This window comes from Polyodon spathula, chromosome 18 (genome assembly GCF_017654505.1).
Source record: "Polyodon spathula isolate WHYD16114869_AA chromosome 18, ASM1765450v1, whole genome shotgun sequence".
Lineage (NCBI taxonomy): Eukaryota > Metazoa > Chordata > Actinopteri > Acipenseriformes > Polyodontidae > Polyodon > Polyodon spathula.
The window spans coordinates 22,476,345-22,496,380 of NC_054551.1; the positions used below are offsets into that span (position 1 = coordinate 22,476,345).

The following is a 20,036-nucleotide window of genomic DNA, read 5'->3' on the forward strand; positions in this document are numbered from 1 at the left end:
CTGATAACCATCCAAGAACAGGTAAATCCTCTTTGGATTATGTTACCAGTCTCACTTTGGGTTCATTTAAAAGGTCATTCGGGAAAGTATTGCTGATATAAGTCCTAAGGCAGTATAGAGACTGACGAACCTGTATCCACAATAAGGTCAATATTGTAGCTATAACAACTACGGCTGTATTATACAAGGGAAGCACTGTATGTATCGTGTGACAAGACCAGAAGCACAAAGTGTCTTTTACGGTAGGTTTGGAAACGCACTAAATGACCATTTGATCTCATAACACATCATACACATCAAGTATCCAATCAGGTAATCACATTGTAACACCGTAACTATGGATTATTATTATTATTATTATTGTAAAGCGCCTTGCATGAAAAGCATCCCAATGATTTACAGAGGACAAAGTTAATTTATAAAGTTAAACTAGGACTCAACAGCCAAGGACATCTTGTCACACACACACCTGGCTGGCCTATTCTGTCTGTTAAAATAACATCTGCCAATTCCTTAATTAAAAAGCAAGCCATTTACTCTGGATCTCAGACTAGCAGACTCAGCTTGGAAAGTTTAACAAATCATTACACCAAATATCAAACGTTGCCTTTGGTTATTGTTGTACAAATACAATTTATATATTTATTTTACAGATATTTTATAATGGGTCTTGATAACTGGTTGACTGGTGCAAAACCACCTTTCACAGTAAAGGAATATTCAGCTGTCCCATACTCAGTTACCCAGAGTAAATAACAATCTATTAGACATACATGGGATTGGTACAGAATACAATCATTCAAGTAAACAAATTAGCACAGCTAAGTAACTGCACTGTACATACTGTAGTTAAATACTGTTAAAGCAATAACTTCAACACATGACCCATTGTCTTGAATGTATTAACTGTACTTGCTGTTTCTAAATTCAACACTGAAGTGTTTAATAATTAAGGATGAAACTTACTGGCTAAATTAACTTCCCCTTTATTTCATAAGCAATCTGTTAATTTGGTACATTAAAATGGCTACTCACTTGAGATGGCTGCTGTTCCAGACAACTGTGTTTTTATTTTTATTTTTGAGAGACCTCAAGAACGCTCGACTGACAGTAGCAGAAATAAGTGTCACTTGTGGTTTCCTTCCTTTTTTCCGCTGGTACAATGACTCTGCAATTCCTGCAAGTTACACAAGCCCCACAGGGCGAGGCTGTGGATCTTGCATAAACCCATCAGAGGACACGCCAAGACTGATGGACAAGTCCGGAGGAGCCTTAATGTCTGGGCTTAAATTGTGTGAAAGGAAAATCCAAACTGCAGAAGTCAACATCACAAGCTACCGTACATAAACATGATCACTGTTTGTGGTCAACTGCTCTAAATACAGCCTTCATTCAAATCAGTAGAATACTGAATTAAATGACAATGTGAACCAAAACAGTTTACTTATGTGAGGCAGAAAAAAGGTTTTTTTTTTTTTTTAAAGCTTAAAAATATGATACACTAGAACAGGGGTCACTTCCCTGATTTCTGAACACTTTGCAGTGCCTCATAAATTATAAAATCACTCACAGAGGCGCATTACTGGAATCTAACTTTAAAAACCGTACCTTTCACCCACACCAGCTCGAAACACTTTATTTACACTCTGTGGAATTCAATTACTGTGCACGTGCACACCACAGCTTGTTTTTTGTCTCTTGGTGGTATTTGTGAAAAGTAGGTAGTTTTGAAGCATCATACACTTCAGGTTGTCCAGGTCACGTCAAAGGCTAACAAAGTACCTCCTATTCCCTACTGAAGCTGTGTGGCCAAGGTCTGAACAAGCCTGTTTCCATGGTAACACATTTACATGTTACACCATGGTTTTTATACACTGGGCACATCAATCTTTTTGATTTGTTTGTTCTTCATGGGAAGGGGTTGCTCCAAACTGAAAGGAATTTTAGGATTCTGTTTAGGACTGGGCTACAATAGAAGCCAATTATCAAAGCATGTTAACCAATAATTGGAAAAGGTAAGCAAATATAAAAATCATAACCACTTCATCACTTATGGAATCTTTATGCATTAAACCATTGTAATTCAATGCTGGAAGTTAAAATGAATGTGCATTTTTAATAAATACAAAACTAAAAACATAAGAGGATTTAATTAAATGTACATTATTAACGTCTCAAACACAGGTTAAAAAAAACCCAACAATTTCTGCTTTATCATGTTTTATATATGCGGGGGGGGGGGGGGGGGGGGGTTGTTTTGTTTTTTAAAGCTACACCCACTTTTACAGCTGGTTAAGACTGAAGTACAACACGCTAAATTAGAGGGCAAAGTCTTTTAGAAAGACAGATGCTTACTTAAAACAGAACAGGGATGATCTGCATTTATTCAAGATCCTCAATCAAGAGTTTAACTACCACACAGTAGTTTAAGACAGAGGTATGGGGTATCACCGCTATCTTTTCAATAGCAAAGTGTTTTATATTGATCTGATGTAGCGTTACTGGTAAGTGTATTTACAAGTGCACTGTGCAAGTTGCTAATACTTTTCAATTTCCGGTACAGCAAAACAGAAATCACAGTAGATAACGGGATTGCCTTCAAATGCTGTAGCCTATGAAACACATCACATACTGCAGCAGGTAAAGTGTACAGTACCTAATTACTTACCTGAAGTCGCACACAGCCTCTTCGGGAACCCCTCATCATTTTGTCCTTGGACTAGAAAGGAAACAGAAGAAAAAAAAAAATCAGGACCATTCCACCAGAGATAACTGGGATATACAATATAGTAGTGCGAGGCTCAGGGCTCCATATAAGACACAAGGCCGCTGATAGATAAACAATCCCCCCCCCTAGCAAGACCTGTTAGTGAAATCTGGTCAGCCAGCTGATGACCTGTCCATTTTCTTTCCTCAAGCAGCTATTCACAAGTACTTATCAATCTGCATTTCTAGTAAGTAAATCTGCATTAGATAAGTAAAACAAGTGGCTATGTGGTCTAGTGGTTAAACAAACGGGCTTATAACCAAGAGATCCCCAGCTCAGCCAAGTCACTTAACCTCCTTGTGCTCTGTCTTTCGGGTGAAACGTTGTTGTAAGTGACTCTGCAGCTGATGCGTAGTTAACAAGCCCTAGCCTTGTATCTTGTAAAACGCTTTGTGATGGTGGTCCAATATGAAAGGCGCTGTATAAAAATAAAGATAAGTTATCTGTATTCAAAGCAAATATTAATTGCATTCCATTCAACTAAAGTAACATTACCTCCCGCTGGACCTGTATATAATGTAATGTATACATATAATGGTCACTCTGGAGAATGCTACATAGGTGAAACACTGCTTTTTTTTTTTTTTTAATAGACACGTACACAAATATATTTAATCTTTATTTCTTGACTTCCTTTATCAATTATTCATTTTTTCTCAACAGTAACATGTGATAATGAATTTACATATACCGCAAGGTTTCCCGCCACCAGTGTAATATGAAAACCGCACGGTTTACTGCTTACCACTACTACTCCCTGTGTAATCAGATCTTAACACTTACATTTATACAAGCATCTCGAAGTCCTTGTGCAATTCTTGCTGAGTGTATTTACTAGGGATGGTAACAGTTTAGTATTTAAATCTAGTTATGTTTTCCCAAGAATAATTTAATCATTAAACATGCAACTCAAATACCCTATATGTTAGTATTACTCACAGCAAGTCATTTTTATATTCAGTCTTTTCCATATGCAGTACCGGTACACACATGCTGTACACACAAACATATCTAGGCAATCAAATGTTGACAAAAAACAAACAAAAAACACACCATTCTTTGATAAAAAATTCCACAAATGCTGCGCGTGGAATCTCATAATCCAATAACCGATACCTGTTTCAGCTGTTGTCAGGCTTTGCAGTCATGGAAAGTACTGGAAGATTGAGTCCAGACCAATTGGACTTTTGCACCAAGGAACAACTTGATACGCTCAAAATGTCCAACTGCAACTTTTTGTTTTTGAACAAGCTTATAACCCACCCCAGGGTGTTTCTGTGCTTGAATTTAAGCTTTTAATATTTTACTCACACAGTAAATAGTTTTTAACTAAGATTTTTCACCCAGCCACTAAGAGAGGAAATGGCACAAATTGTAGCATGAAAAATCAAAAGTGCAATACATTTATTTATTAAAGGATAACTCCTCCGATTCACCAAATGATCATGACAGTATGGAAGTGTATTCCATACAAGCAATAGGGATTAGCAGTGCTGCAGGTGGTGGTGGGGAATTTATAGTGCAGCTAGATCTGTGTTTTTTCCGAGCCACGTCAATACTTTGACTACTGGACTGTGGTGCTGGGGAATGCCTTTATAGATCTCCAGATACTGATTCTCTCGATAACTTGTGCTAAAGAATACCAGAGATCGAGGGCTAGAACAGGACAGCAGGGCAGAAAAGCCTGGCACACACCTCAGTGACAACTGGGGGTTGATGCTTCGATAATAAACCATACATAACTGGTACAGAGATCTCACAATCACAGATCAATCAGTTACAGTCACAGCAAGCTTAAACTTCTGACCTCTGAAAATAATGCACAAAGGCATTTTGGCAAACAAAAATATGCAGACCCCGATCATTATGACAGGGAACTAAAACAAAATTACACAGCATAAACATTTAGTTTTCCCTGGTATTGATACAGAGCATAGTTGCTAACTCAGCCACCAACAGCATGGCTTGGCAAGGCTTTACTCTGCTCATGACCACCACATGACAACTGCAAATGCTGCAGTTACTGAAGGTCGGTAGACTAGCCCAGAATTTGAAATTCTTTTGAGAACTAGAATTACTGATAAATGACAGGCTTGTTGCCTCAGCCTGTCCATAGGTCTGGAAATTGCAGTAGTATAGAATAACTGTGTTATGGAAAAACATCCATAACTCAAAATTCTCAATCGCCAAATTGTTAAACTGGAGAACATAAATAATTGACATCACTTAGTAGCTACAAGCTGTACAGATGGCTAACACTGTCAATTTATTTTATCATTATAAAAATTACAATGTCTCTAATGATAGGTGATCCTGGTTGATTTGGACATACAAGATACATAAACCTTTGATGCTGGCAACTTACTGAACAAAGCACAGCAAACACCACTAGTTGTTTAGAAAAAACAAGCACGTCAGTAACTGTCAATACATGCTAAAGAATGTCCTTACCAATTTTATTAATTATTCTAGAGTGGCAGACACCTCCTTATACAGTATCCCTATTGACTGATACTTTTAAGCAACAATAGTTTTAAACTATTGCTAAAGAATGTCCTACCAAGTTACAGTCACAACTGGATAAGCTTGAAAACAAAATAAAACCCAACTGATCTACCCTACAACAACCAACCATGAAAACATTCCTGCAATGAGAGAAGGGCTGTTAGACCTCACTAATACAGTTAAGCAGTTTGTCATTGGCACTGGAAAAATTAGAGACCTCTGACATAACAATTTAGTACACAGATTCAGTTTGTCAGGTGTTGAAAATGTTCAGGAGATAAACTTCAGGGTAAAGTCTTTTCTCAAGTATGGGCCTTGCATACTCAATCAATCAATGTCCTGCACAGGGCTCATTGGTGTTTCCCTTGCCAACAAGCCTGTAGAATGCTGGGATACAAATGTTTAAATATACAATATATGCCACAGAGGGGCTATAGTACTTGGGTCATGTAATGCTGTAACTATAAGCGAATAGTATTTGAATATCAGTTCACCGTTAATATCACCGATAACACAAGTTTGCCTGCACTTTGTGTATCTGTTTTTGTTTGCAATAAACTCCACTTTTCTGTATATTGAATCGTCTACGGTAGTAGTAGTGACTCATTTACGGGTCTCTTGTGCAACAGAACCATCACATTATTATTATTATTATTATTATTTTACATAACACATAAAACCAAATTAACCATGGCTGGTACTGAATTTGTTGCGATTAGTCTAGAAAAACAAAACTGCCTGCGATAGTTGCCGGCTACTATTGCAGTTAAAAAAAATGCGGTACAGGTAATATTGGAGAAAGGCGTTTACCACTGCATTACAATTCAAACCATTTGCACGACATCAAACAAAATCCTCTAACATCAGCAAACATTTAGCCAGAACACTAGCTCATGCCTTGGACCTGCTGCATCCCAAATTCTATCACGAAGACCCGCCCTCTCTATATTCCTATTGGCTACCCCAAGACAAACTTATGCGACCAGTGGCTAGATTTGTCGTCGATCTCAATCCCCGCCCCCTTTCCCCCCCCCAGCTGATTCCCAACTCCTGGCAACAGGCCTCCCCTAGGTCAAGCAGTTATGTAACACACTTACAAAAAAGCTATAAAGGACAGCTCAACAGGCCGGGCCAATACCGATTCTCTATATTTGCTCAGCATTCTTACCGTATAGTAAGATAGCAGACCGGCGTTATAATCTAAAACGAACCAACGATACTGCCAACCTTTCATGACGTTAGTCCATTTACTGAGTGGCCCTTCCATGATGGACGCCATCTTTAAACTTCAGTTCGAGGCAGCAGGGGGCGGGGCGGATTAGGAGACGTGCATGGCAAACGTCACTGAGTGCATCTTGGAGAGGGCGTGTCAAAGGGAGACATATAGGGAGAATATTTCATATTGCTTTTTGCAACGAAGTATTCGTAATGGAATAATCTGTCATACAAAAATAAATAATAGACCATTAAAAAAAGTACTGAAGCGTGCTTTACTCGTATCGAATGTGTCCCGGTGTTATGACGTTTTCTGCATCAATACATTGATATCGATGTCTATGGATGCACCCCTAGGGAAAAATTGGTAACCGTGAAAAGGGCTAAACATATGCGAGCGCCCTGGACAAATGTGCTATCATACGTGCTATGTACATGGCTTTCAGATTTCCGATTTCCGATTTATAATGTAAAAACGATTGGCCGGAATGTATGGACACCCCTTGGTGCAGGGAACTAGAGAATCTTCTCACAATAACTTACTTCTGTAAAATACTAATACAAGTGAGATATGTACTGCAGTTGTTTTTGTTGTTGGTTATGTGGCCTTGAGATATAACACATATATACCAATGCCATTTCACTAAATGTAAAGTACTAACACCGTCAAACTCTATTTTTGTGTTCCAGTGAGTAGGTAAAGGAATTTATGAATTCTAAAAAATGCAAAACAAATCTCTTAGTCATATTGGAGTGGTATCTGTATGGTAGACAAACCAGCCAAAGTTATATGTAATGTAATATAACACCCTTGTGGTAGAAGAAAGAGCTCTTTGTCTTTCCACAGTAGTGTCATCCGTCATCCAGGACAGGGGGTTTCCTTGTTTCAAGCTTCAGCACACGACTATTTGAGTGGTACTGCATAAGCAAGCTATTATTAATATCTCAAAACATGACGATGATAAAACTAGAAACAAAGTTTCGTCTCTAACGTGCGTATAGCAATTCAATAATTCGCTGTTCCTGTGAATCATATCAATAGGAAGAGGGGATATTGGATGATACATTTAGAATGAAAAATTGAAACAGAACACCATTTTGTGAATATGTAAAATTTGTAAAGGCTATATTTGGTGCAAGTGAATAAACAATCTTTGTTGCATTGAAAAAAAGTCAAATCATGTATTATTTGTGCAATTGTGGAAGACATTTAACAGCTGTGCTTATAATGGTTGAGGCTTTGCGTATTAGGTGGCAAAGCGGAGAATTGCCGATGTGTATTAACATAAAAAAGCAGGCATTTAGAGTCCATTCCTTTGGTCTTTTTATGTGTCCAGTGGTGCTGTTAATCAAACTGACACAGTATTTACTCGCGGACCCTTTATTTACCACTTTCTTCACTTATAAGTGATTCTCAACTGAACCCAAACAAGCCCACAGTGAACCCAACAGTCTTACCTTCCTGCAAAACTAATTTATGAATACAGATGACATTATAATGCACATTTATAAATTAACTGATATTACAATGTGACTGGATAATTTGTGCCCCTTCATTTAGTTTTATACACTACAGATTTATCTGAGCAAAATGCTTGGTTTGATTCCACCCTGCCAGGTTAACTATTGATGCAGTTCACCTGGAGATCAGTTGAGCTTTTCAGGACCAGGAAATCCTTCTTTGGGTCAGAAGACTTTTTTGAGAACAAGCCTGTTGGGATGATATAGCTCAGCTGGTAGAAAATTGAGTAGTGCAGGGGACACATTTAATACTCTGATTTGGTACTAGAAATGAGTATCTGACCACAGACTATGGCTAGCATAAAGATGATTATATATATATATATATATATATATATATATATATATATATATATATATATATATATATATATATATATATATAGAGTTCTATATATCTATATATATATATATATATATATATATATATATATCGCACTCACGGAGTTCGTTGCCCCTTTAAGATAGACCCAGGACACAAAAATTGATTTTTTATGACGCGCACTTTTTAATAAACACAGAAATGAAAACAAAACAAACGCCTAGCTCCCTCTTGGAGCTCTGACTAAACATAGACTGGTTCCTCACTAAACCACAGGACGGCTAAGCCGTTTACCTGCTGACACCAAACTGGGCTTCTCTCAACTCTCTTCAATACGACTGGACACACACGCAGTCGGGCTCTTCACTAAGCCCCGATCAGTCTGGCTGCAAATACCCTGCACCTGTCTCTAATTTATAATTACGATCAGGTGCCGAGGATTAACTAAATCATTAAAACAATTACAATTAAACCCCATAACACCCAAATGTGCATTCTCACAAGGTTTTTAGCAGGGAAGGATTTTAACCCCCTCCCTGGTACCTTACAATATATATAATGATTGCTGAAGTAAGCAATGCTGGTAGCAGGGATCAGCTTGATCCATCTGCATCTCCATCCATTTGCGTTGCTTTTCATCTGATGATGTAGATATCCTTCTCTCTGTTGTTGATAGCTGAAGTGTAATGCGGGCTCCAGGGATCAACCACATGCGGTCTCAGCCACACAACGGCTGCAATGCTGGCTCCGGGGATCAACCACAGTGCGGTCTCCCCAGCGCATCAGCATGACAACCATCTGGATTTAGTTAAGTAGGGTACATCTCTGGGGTCAAGTGGGCACCTTCCATCCTCTGTGTTTCGGCGACTAGCCCACAACACCACAGAAGTGCTCGACAGTGATTCTGGCGTCCCAGCATCACCCCCTTCTGTCCCCCACGCAGTTCAACCCAGCTTACTTACTAGTACATCAGCGTTGCTTTTTTCCTATTGTGCTTGAGATTCCCAGCCAGAATCTTTCCGTCTCAACCACAGTCAGTTGCTGCTCCTTTCTGCTGCTTCAGATAAGTTCTTCACTGTGCAACGCAACTCTTGGGCACTGAACCCGACATCTCTGAGAAACCAGGTTGTAGAATGTGCCACAAATCCTTGACAACCCACCTCCACTGGGTAAACCCGGACACTCTATCCTCGCTGTTCCACTTCAGCAGCTAGTTGAGCATACCAAAGTTTCTTCCTCTCATACACCTCATCCACAGCATCCTCCCATGGCACGGTTAACTCTACCATGTGAAGAAGTCGTGCTGATCCAGACCACAAGACAATGTCTGGTCGAAGGATAGCAGTGGCAATCTTATGTGGAAAAATAAGCTATTGACCAACATCGGCCAGCATTCTCCAGTCTCTAGCAGCTTCCAGTTGTCCTGAGCGAGGCTTGGTTTTAACACCTTTCGGTGGTTGCTCTCCTGGACAGAGGAATATTGTCTTTTGCATGTAATGCTTTGATGGAACTGGTGGCAACTTATTGGTCAGGTTACACTTGTCTGCCAATGCTAAAGCCAAACACTGCAGCACCTGGTCATGGCACCAAGTAAACCGCCCTTGGCTAAGACCCATCTTACATCCTGTCAATATGTGCCTTAATGTTGAAGGTGATGAATACAAAGGACATGAGGGATCCTCACCCATCCAGAGGTTTAGGTTCTGTGGTGATGGGAGAACATCATATGTTGATCTGATGAGGAAACTGCTCCTGCTCTGTTCAATTGTCCATAGGACTTGCCAGCCGATCTTGCGTTGTTCCACACTTTCCCACCTCATCCATTCTCCCTGCTTGGGTTAGGAAATGGCCTTTACACGCCTGATCCTCTCCTCTTGCTTTTGCACCTCGCTGACTACAAGCTTCCTCCGTTGAGCTGGGATTGCCTTGTGCCATGTAGGAGCAGCTGAACTGAGACCAAGACCCACTCTTCCATGCTGAACTTGCCCTATAATATCTCTGATTCAAAGGGCAGCCTTAGCATCTTCCACAGCTTTCTTTGCCACTCACTTTCTTCCAGTTTTCAACATTGGTGCTGCCTCCCTTATGCATCTGTCACGTGAATCTACTAATGTTATTTCCAGTCGGACCTTGGCGCGCTTAGAGATGAGACTGGTAGCTGCAGTATTCCTTCACCATAAAGTCCCACTCTGCTGAGGCAGCGTGGAACTCCCAACCATTTCCTGACATATTAACTGATTAAAGCTTCCAGCTTCTCAACTGTTGTCAAGGAACCCTCGTACACAGTCAGTGGCCACAGCAGTCCTGGCAGTAGACCAAACTGAAAGTATCAGAGTTTCAGTTTGCCCGGTGAAGCGCTGGTATCTATGCTCTTCAACCCTTCTATTGCTTGTTGACTAACTTCTCCCACACAAACTGTGTCCTTTAGATCTCTATCGTACTATCTCCCAAGACTTTTCACTGTTGGTATTGCCTCACCATTAATGTAGAACCTTTTATCTAGTGCTTTACCTTTAATTATAGAGATAGATGCTCCTTGATTTTGTGGGCTTGAATTGCATTCATGCCCATACAATGTTATTAGTTAATTTACCCAGTAACAGATTAGTGCAGGCTACTGTTGTAGACATGGTTGTCATATCATCCATGCATGCTCAAATTGGTGGTAGTCGCATTCCAAAAGCCAAGTGCTCTCCTCCCATTACCCATTTTGATGCCCTAATAATTACTTCCGTTGCCATGGTAAAAGCCAGTGGAGAAATGGTACATCCTGCCATTATTCCAACTTCTAGGCATTGCCATGTAGTGCAAATCTCCAAAGTAGGCTTTTAACTAAATTTGTTATTGCCATCAGTACGCTAAAAAAATCAAATGCTGCCCAAAGAAGTTCATGTGGCACTGAATCATATGCATTAGCCAAATCCAAGAACATCACTTGAAGCTGATTGAATTTGTTGCCAGATTATGCTAATGTGTTCTAAGTATCCTGGGAAACCTGGAATGCTCGCTTTTTGTACGTGTGTCAATGTGTCAATGTGTCAATGAAGCAGTTCTTTAATAGGTAGGTTGACAATCCCTGAGCAATAATGCTGAAGAAAATATTGCCTTCTACATTTAATAGGAAATAGGACCAAACTGACTGATGCTTGTACAATCTTTTTCTTTTGGCATAAAGACTCCACCTGCTCGGCACCATGCTCTTGGTATAACCTGTTTTTCCCATGCCAATTTAATCAATTTCCACAGGATTTGTAGAACTCCAGAAGCACTCTTGTACCCTTTGTACGGAACATCATTAGGCCCTGGAGATGATGATGCTCTTGCTTTTTTCACAGCTTGCTCTACTTCTTTCCACTTAGGTACACAGTCCTTCATTTGGTATTCAGGTGGATTGATAGGTGGGATGTCTGAAGGAATTGACATAGGCTCATGTCTTTTTTAATCTGTATGTGTCTAATCTAAAATTTAGATGATTTTAGTGTGCCATTTTTCTCATTGGTAAATATCTTCTTTACAAATTTGAATGGATCTTTATAAAAGTTAGTTCTCTCACGCTCTTTCTTTTTGTAGCGTTTCCATAGGTGCTCAGCTCTGCACAGTGTTGCAAGTTTATCTTTTATGATCCTTTGTAACAGATTGAGTCCCTCCTTCTGACTTTGTTCTGCTCTTCTCCATTGCTTCCTCAACTGCCTCCTTTCTCTAAGCGTTCAATCTCTTGCTGCTGTCTAGACTTTCCAGAAATAGTTTGTACTTTCTCCTTCCTTTTTTTTCCAACTCCAAATCTCTTGCTTCCATATGCGCAGATGATGTCCCCAAATGTATCCAGCTTCTTTTCAACTGTTCCACTTAACCTTTCCAAAGTAAAACAGAGATCCTTGTTTACTGTGTCCCACGCAGTTTTCTCACAAGCTCTTGGCCATTTAACTCCAGGCTTGTGCCCGTTGAGGTTCTTTTCTCTCTTAAGCTAGTTCATCTGACCGAGTTCACAAGGATCATTAGGTTCATCACTAGTTATATTCACGCAAGTCCTCCTCACATCTATGACAAAGGTACTGATATCCTGTGAACTGTGGTTTGCTTCCTGTCTCTGGATTTCATTCGACTGACTTGACAGACTTCGTAAGAAGTACTGATCAATGCGAGGCCTTTGTCCTTTCACCCTCAAGCATTTCATTCTCCCTTGATGAATCTTCAAACCTCTGATCACTGTCTCCTTGCTCCAGTCTCAGACAAAAACCTGGAGTGCCATGTCTTTGCTAACTGCAGATCTTGAACTAGTCTTTTGTGAAGTACTCTCCATTCTCATATGCGTTTCTTTTCCATTCCTAAGTCGTTAACTGTGTTATCCAATGCTGAGTCACCTTCCGCCCCCACTCTCGCAGACTCTAGTGGTATTTTTCTCTTTAATTTCTTAGAAGCCTTGGGCGGATGTCTCCAGCATCCTGTTTATCTTTGAAAACATAGAGCTGGATACTGCTGACAAGGGTAGCTAACCTTTGCCAGCCCAAATGGGGTCTCTTTCCTCCTGTCAGCTGTCTTGCCATGCTGTTGCATGGTCTTTCCCTTGTTGCCAGCTGCACTATTCACAGCAGTCTCTGGATCTTCATGATTTCCATTACATGAGAGTAGATGTTAAAACTTCATGCTGATCTCTTGCCAAGATAAATACCAACTAAGATGTAGCTTTACAGTATCTGCTTGAATAAAGACTACCTTCTTTATCACCAACTCTTGGAGATTGATTTCATTTTTCGTCCCTACAGTCTATTATTTATTTTTATATTACAGATTATTCAGTTTCAAATATTTTGTTCCAAAAACCAATATGAGAAATGGGAAAACAAGCCTGAATCCATTTTTGTATTTTAAACTCAGAAATTGAAAAATGAAAAACAAGTAATTTTCTGGTTTTCCGCTTTCTGATTTCAAAAACGATTGGCCAGAATGTACATGGACCGTTAAGGTAAAAATTCACATAATGTAACAGGACATAATAAAACCCTTTATCAGCCACATTTAAGAAAGCTGTAGCCAGTTGTAGAAAGCAAAGTGTTTATATTATTTTGCAAAATTGTAAACAAAATGGCAAACAAACAGGTTTTGTTGGTCATGCTGGTTGAAAAGTACAGAACTGTTCATGCTTGTTAACGCTGGCGTTAATTCAACAAAAACAAACAAAACAAAACAAAAAAAGAGGCACAGTACTTTTAAAGCTGCAGTGTCCCACAGTTATGCTTAGCTTTTTGTGTCTAGCATTATAAGAAAATAAGAACATAAGAAAGGTTACAAACGAGAAGAGGTCATTCGGCCCATTTTGCTTGTTTGGTTGTTAGTAGCTTATTGATCCCAAAATCTCATCAAACAGCTTCTTGAAGCATCCCAGCACACTTTTCTATATTAAATGTAATTTGCCATGTGTCTGCCAAGTTCTGAATGTTCTGTCTATATCATTTTGAATGACCTTTGCTGCTGCAACGGTGTTTGCCACTCCTCCTATTTTTGTGTTGTCTGCAAATTTACCAATTTGCTTACTATACCAGAATCTAAGTCATTAATGTACATTAAGAAGAGCAGGGGATCAAATACTAATCCCTGTGGCACTCCACTGGTTACCTCGCTCCATTTTCAGGTTTCTCCTCTAATCAGTACTTTTTTACATGTTAACCACTCCCTAATCCATTTGTACATGCATTTCCTTGAATCCCTACTGCTTTCAGTTTGAGAATTAATTTTTTATGAAGGACTTTGTCAAAAGCTTTCTGGAAATCTAAATAAACCATGTTACATGCTTTGCAATTCTCAAAAAAAATCAAGCGATTAGCACGACTTGGGTTCCCAGTGGCTTTCTGGGTAAAATAACTATTGCATTGAGCCCATAAAAAGGGCTGCACTGGCATTGCGCTTCTGTGGGTTTGGGCGGAAAACTGTCTGGCCCAAAATGATGAGGGGTTCCCGAAGAGGCTGTGTGTAACTTCAGGTAAGTACTGCCACTATGTACTGTACACTTTACCTGCTACAGTATGCGATGTGTTTCATAGGCTACAGCATTTGAAGGCAATCCCGTTATCTACTGGGATTTCTGTTTCGCTATACCAGAAATTGAAAAGTATTAGCAACTTGTTGAATAACACAGTGCACTTGTAAATACACTTACCAGTAACGCTACATCAGATCAATATAAAACACTTTGCTATTGAAAAGATAGCGGTGATACCCCATACCTCTGTCTTAAACTAACACTTCCCAAACTAAACTTCCCACCCATCACTTGTATTTGCAGGTGTATTTAGTTTAGGGTTAAGTTTGGATACAGTCTTGTTTCAAGTCATGTACCCGCCTACCCAGTAATGTCTGTTTAAAGGATACACGGTCAAACAAACAACAAGCAAAGTCCTTGGTTTATTTAATCCAATTCAAACATTTCAGGGCTACAAAAGCTGCCAAATTCTAATAAAGGGACCAGTCTATAACAAAGTTATGAAAAAAGGACTGAAAACTAATAGAAAATGATTTATTGTATAAAGATGTGATTTCTACAAAAAAAAAAAGTTACACAAAGTTGGTTAGTCCTATACAGACATCATGCATCAAGTTAAGACATTATTAGGACTAACTCCACCCTTCCTATCAATCATAAACCAATAGGCCCTACTTGGCTATAATTCCTCTTAATGTGTCTTTGTATTAATGTTGTGATGGTATGTTGCTGTCGATGACACTTCAGACCATGTATAGCCTCGTTCCACAGTTCCATTCTATAACATACCTGTCACAGAATCAGCAACTTTTCTTATTTAGCCCACTAGTTAACCCATGTCTACACAGCTCACCGCCCACAGACTACAACCCCAGTAGGTGGCGCAAATGAACTATACACGTTATGTAAAAGTACAGTAACCAATTAGTAAAGGATCGTTGCAAATGTCACACCGAGGAATACCATTTTAAAGTGGACATGCATATATACAGTACTGTGCAAAAGTTTTAGGCAGGTGTGAAAAAATGCTGTAAAGTAAGAATGCTTTCAAAAATAGACATGCTAATAGATTATATTTATCAATTAACTAAATACAAAGTGAGTGAACAGAAGAAAAATCTAAATCAAATCCATATTTGGTGTGACCACCCTTTGCCTTCAAAACAGCATCAATTCTTCTAGGTACACTTGCACAAAGTCAGGGATTTTGTAGGCATATAGTCAGGTGTATGATTAAACATTTATACCAAACAGGTGCTAATGATCATCAATTCAATATGTAGGTTGAAACACAATCATTAACTGAAACAGAAACAGCTGTGTAGGAGGAATAAAACTGGGTGAGGAACAGCCAAACTCAGCTAACAAGGTGAGGTTGCTGAAGACAGTTTACTGTCAAAATTCATACACCATGGCAAGACTGAGCACAGCAACAAGACACAAGGAAGTTATACTGCATCAGCAAGGTCTCTCCCACAGAAATTTCAAGGCAGACAGGGGTTTCCAGATGTGCTGTCCAAGCTCTTTTAAAGAAGCACAAAGAAACGGGCAATGTTGAGGACCGTAGACGCAGTGGTCGGCCAAGGAAACTTACTGTAGCAGATGAAAGACACATCATGTTTACTTCCCTTCACAACCAGAAGATGTTCAGCAATGCCATCAGCTCAGAATTGGCAGAAAACAGTGGGACCCTGGTACACCCATCTACTGTCTGGAGAAGTCTGGTCAGAAGTGGCTTTCATGGAAGACTTGCGGCCAAAAAGCCATATCTCCGATGTGGAAACAAGACCAAGCGACTCAACTATGCATGAAAACACAAGAACTGGGGTGCAGAAAAATGGCAGCAGGTGCTCTGGACAGATGAGTCAAAATTTGAAATATTTGGCTGTAGCAGAAGGCAATTTGTTCGACGAAGGGCTGGAGAGCGGTACACGAATGAATGTCTGCAGGCAACAGTGAAGCATGGTGGAGGTTCTTTGCAAGTTTGGGGCTGCATTTCTGCAAATGGAGTTGGGGATTTGGTCAGAATTAATGGTCTCCTAAATGCTGAGAAGTACAGGCAGATACTTATCCATCATGCAATACCATCAGGGAGGCATCTGATTGGCCCCAAATTTATTCTGCAGCATGACAACAACCAAACATACAGCGAAAGTCATTAAGAACTATCTTCAGCGTATAGAGGAACAAGGAGTCCTGGAAGTGATGGTATGGCCCCCACAGAGCCCCGATCTCAACATCATCGAGTGTGTCTGGGATTACATGAAGAGAGAGAAGCAACTGAGGCTGTCTAAATCCACAGAAGAACTGTGGTTAGTTCTCCAAGAAGTTTGGGCCAACCTACCTGCCGAGTTCCTTCAAAAACTGTGTGCAAGTGTACCTAGAAGAACTGATGCTGTTTTGAAGGCAAAGGTTGGTCACACCAAATATTGATTTGATGTAGATTTTTCTTCTGTTCACTCACTTTGCATTTTGTTAATTGATAAATATAAACTATTAATGTGTCTATTTTTGAAAGCATTCTTACTTTTGTATCTTAGTTTTGCATTTTGTTAGTAATTAAACACTTTTAAAAAAATATTGGCAGTAGGGAAATGTATTCTTTGTTGTTTAAAAGTCAGATTTAATGAGCACTCTGCAGGGAACTCATAAAATATAAACTAATTGTTCGGAAAACTACAAATAATTTATTTTAGTGTCAGACTGGTTTTGGCCATCAGCAAGAAATATCACCTCCAAATCCTGTCAAATAAACTATTGGGAAACGTTTTAATGGCACGTGCATTACTGCGCAACCAAATACAACCCATTCACATCCATGTAATTTATGTAATACATAACATATTTTCGTGGAAGACCCAGAAGAAATTTAAAGAACGGATTAATTTGTCAAGCAAATTAAATCCATGTACGTACTTAGCACTATAAAAGCAGCATCTCTGTGCAGCAATTCAGTTTGAGTCATTTGGAGTGCCTGCAGACCTTACAGACTGACACTCCAGAGGGTTGATGGGCACTTAACCGCAATTGGCTGGTGCTGTGTGAAAAGTGCTGAATCCGAAGAACATCCTTTCAGATTTTCACAACACATAGGAGATACGCTTAATCACTGGGGAACTATAAATATCCGCACAGGACAAGTTAAGATCAACACATTAAATCACAGTGCTAGATACAGCACTACACCTTATCGGCAGTGTAATTGACAGGACTTTTTATTTTTCTAAACTTTTACATATGCAGCAGAAAAGAATACGGTATGTAAGTGATTACAGTATTATGCGGAACAATGCCTTTTCGCACTACGCCTGGAGCGTGGTTGCTGACAGCTCGAGCACACGCGTACGCGCACACTCACACATCATTTTGGTTTGGTCTGTTAGAACAGTACTGGACAAAGTTAGTTTATGGATTCGTTTGTACTGAAAAGAGCAACGGTACTGTACGCTTTGGCTAAAATGTCAATTGAAAAGGAGTCCCTCTTCTTAGTGTTGTTCACTTTTATGCTTAAAATTACCGAATAATAACAACATAAAACAAAAAAGCAACCTTTTTTTCCCGTAATCCCTTATCTTAATCATGACTCCTGTGGTAACTCAAGTAATGATGGAATCTTACACTTTGATGATCATCGTGATGGCTGCATTCTTCATTTATTTCTGTGCAATGTTTTGGGCTTTCTATAATCCCAAATTTAGCAGTGAAACCGAAGAGGACGGTATGGTGGCGACGGGTGGTAAACTGTGCAGAAACTTGAAATACAAAGAAATACCGTTGGAACAAGTGCATGTTTTGCACGGTCAACAAATAACTGAAAATTATCTGAAACAACCACACGACTGGAGGGAAGCTCATACCATAGACGTATGTCTCTCTAATAACTGGACAAACTCTGACAAGATAATTTCTCATGTATTTTATTAGCAGATGCAGTGACAAATTACAACTCTGCTGTCACTTGAGCAGTTCTTAACAATCAACTTTATGGATTCAGAAGCAAACACAGTATCGTTATACCGGACTGTAACTCGCAAAGCAGCTACACAATACATTGGAACATTTGCAGCTATTCAAATATTGGATTCTAACCACAGCAACTATAGCAATTCATTAGGTAATGTCTAATTATGTCTGTCCGTTCTACCTTTGCAGTCCAGGTGATAAAAATAACCGTACCCATTTTAAAAATGATTGCATTTCCTGTTGTAGTCTATTTTACAAGTGTGTTCAAGTAGCTACTGTGTAAGGTGCAAATGAAATGATTTCGCTACTGTCTGCTATGTGAAATGCTTTGATGACAGGGTTAAAATTCTGCAGACTATAGTATTACTCAGCCTTGTATACTTTGCCTATCCATGTACAAATTAGTTGGAAAAAACACACTGTTTGTAGCTAACCCTTAATGAACAGCATGCAGTTCAGATGTTCAACTCATTTTATGCGGTAAACACACTGTCATTCTTTTTATAATTTTTTTTAGAAAAATTGGATGTATTCGTGCTCGTGATTTACATAACTATGTTGATTTGCTAAATTGGCGTGCACAGTCAAACACACGTGTTACAAATAAATATAATAATTGCTTTAACAAAACCACACCATAAAGTTTGTCAGTTAACCCAGTTTTTGTATTGCCCAGATTCAGTTTTACACAAGGTTCTTGTGTAAGCCAAAAGGTATTTTATTTGATTATTCCGTGAGTCCCACAAGTTGTATATTTTAAACACGGGGTTATGTGTTATACATATAACACGTTCTGTTTTATGGGAACACGTCTGTAATACATACAGTATATCACAAAGAAAAGGCCCTCTTTTTAATAAAATACAGTACACTGGTAATAGGACAGTGAATGATAATGAAAGGGAATTGGCTAGGTAATTGAAATATCAGTGCCAATCTCAGCCATAAATTCAGAGGACTGTTCAGTAGCCTTCATTATTCATACAGCTCATTATTCATACAGCAGAAACATCTGCAGTAATGATGTTTCAGAAGATGAATAATGAGAAAGCTATTTGCAATTCATTTTCTGTAGTAAACTTTTAAACTGCAGGTGCCTGCCCTGACTATCAGATTGATTTTCAGCCTTATTTTTTATCATGCCTTTTAACATTGCAGGAATAGTTTGTTGCCCTGGGGTCTTGGGACGGTTAGTGCCCTGTCATGTGAGGTATGTAATTGTTCCACGGACTTTTAAAACATCTTATCTCCTGTTACCATAACAACTTTTCTTTTTTTCTGTAAACTTGTTTTGTAGACTTTCACTTCACATTGAATCTGGGGAGTTTGTTCAGCCCCACAGTATCCTTTGGTCCACCTTGCCTTGGGCTCAGCTGCAGAATTATGAAATAAAACCTTAAGTCTTATTAAATTATAAAATGAAATCCATCTTTCTTGCCCTTAAAACAGCACTCAGTTGATTTGCTGTCATCTGCTGTATTTCCCAGCTGATGTCCTCAGCTGATTGCATAGTTATTTTATGATGTTGTCCTCAGATCTCAAGAGCACAGCGTTGCTCCTCGTAACAGGCCTGTCACTGATCTGCTGCCACTCTGTCTGTAAATGTTGGGTTTTATTAACCCCTTGAGGTACACAAGGAGTTGACACAAAGTATCACAAGGAAACTGAAAATTTGGATGACCAGATCCAACCTGTCGGTACATTTTGAACCCTGCTTCGTGCACCTCATTGCAAAAATAACAAAGATCATTTTATTTTTGGGACAT

The 20,036-nt window shown here is 39.2% G+C and overlaps 1 protein-coding gene across 4 annotated transcripts in view; it reads right to left on the reverse strand.

The window, feature by feature from the left end:
- The window catches only part of LOC121331107 (oxysterol-binding protein-related protein 9-like), a 60,041-nt gene extending 53,487 nt beyond the window's left edge, over positions 1-6,554 (reverse strand). For all 4 annotated transcript variants that reach the window (XM_041278306.1, XM_041278305.1, XM_041278304.1 and 1 more), the window contains exons 1-2: positions 6,441-6,554; positions 2,669-2,719 (exon numbers count right to left, since the gene is read on the reverse strand). In XM_041278306.1, coding sequence (XP_041134240.1) covers positions 2,669-2,719; positions 6,441-6,551 — 162 coding nt within the window. In that variant the 5' untranslated portion in view covers positions 6,552-6,554. The remainder of the gene's footprint in view (positions 1-2,668; positions 2,720-6,440) is intronic.
- Positions 6,555-20,036: the final 13,482 nt, after the last annotated feature.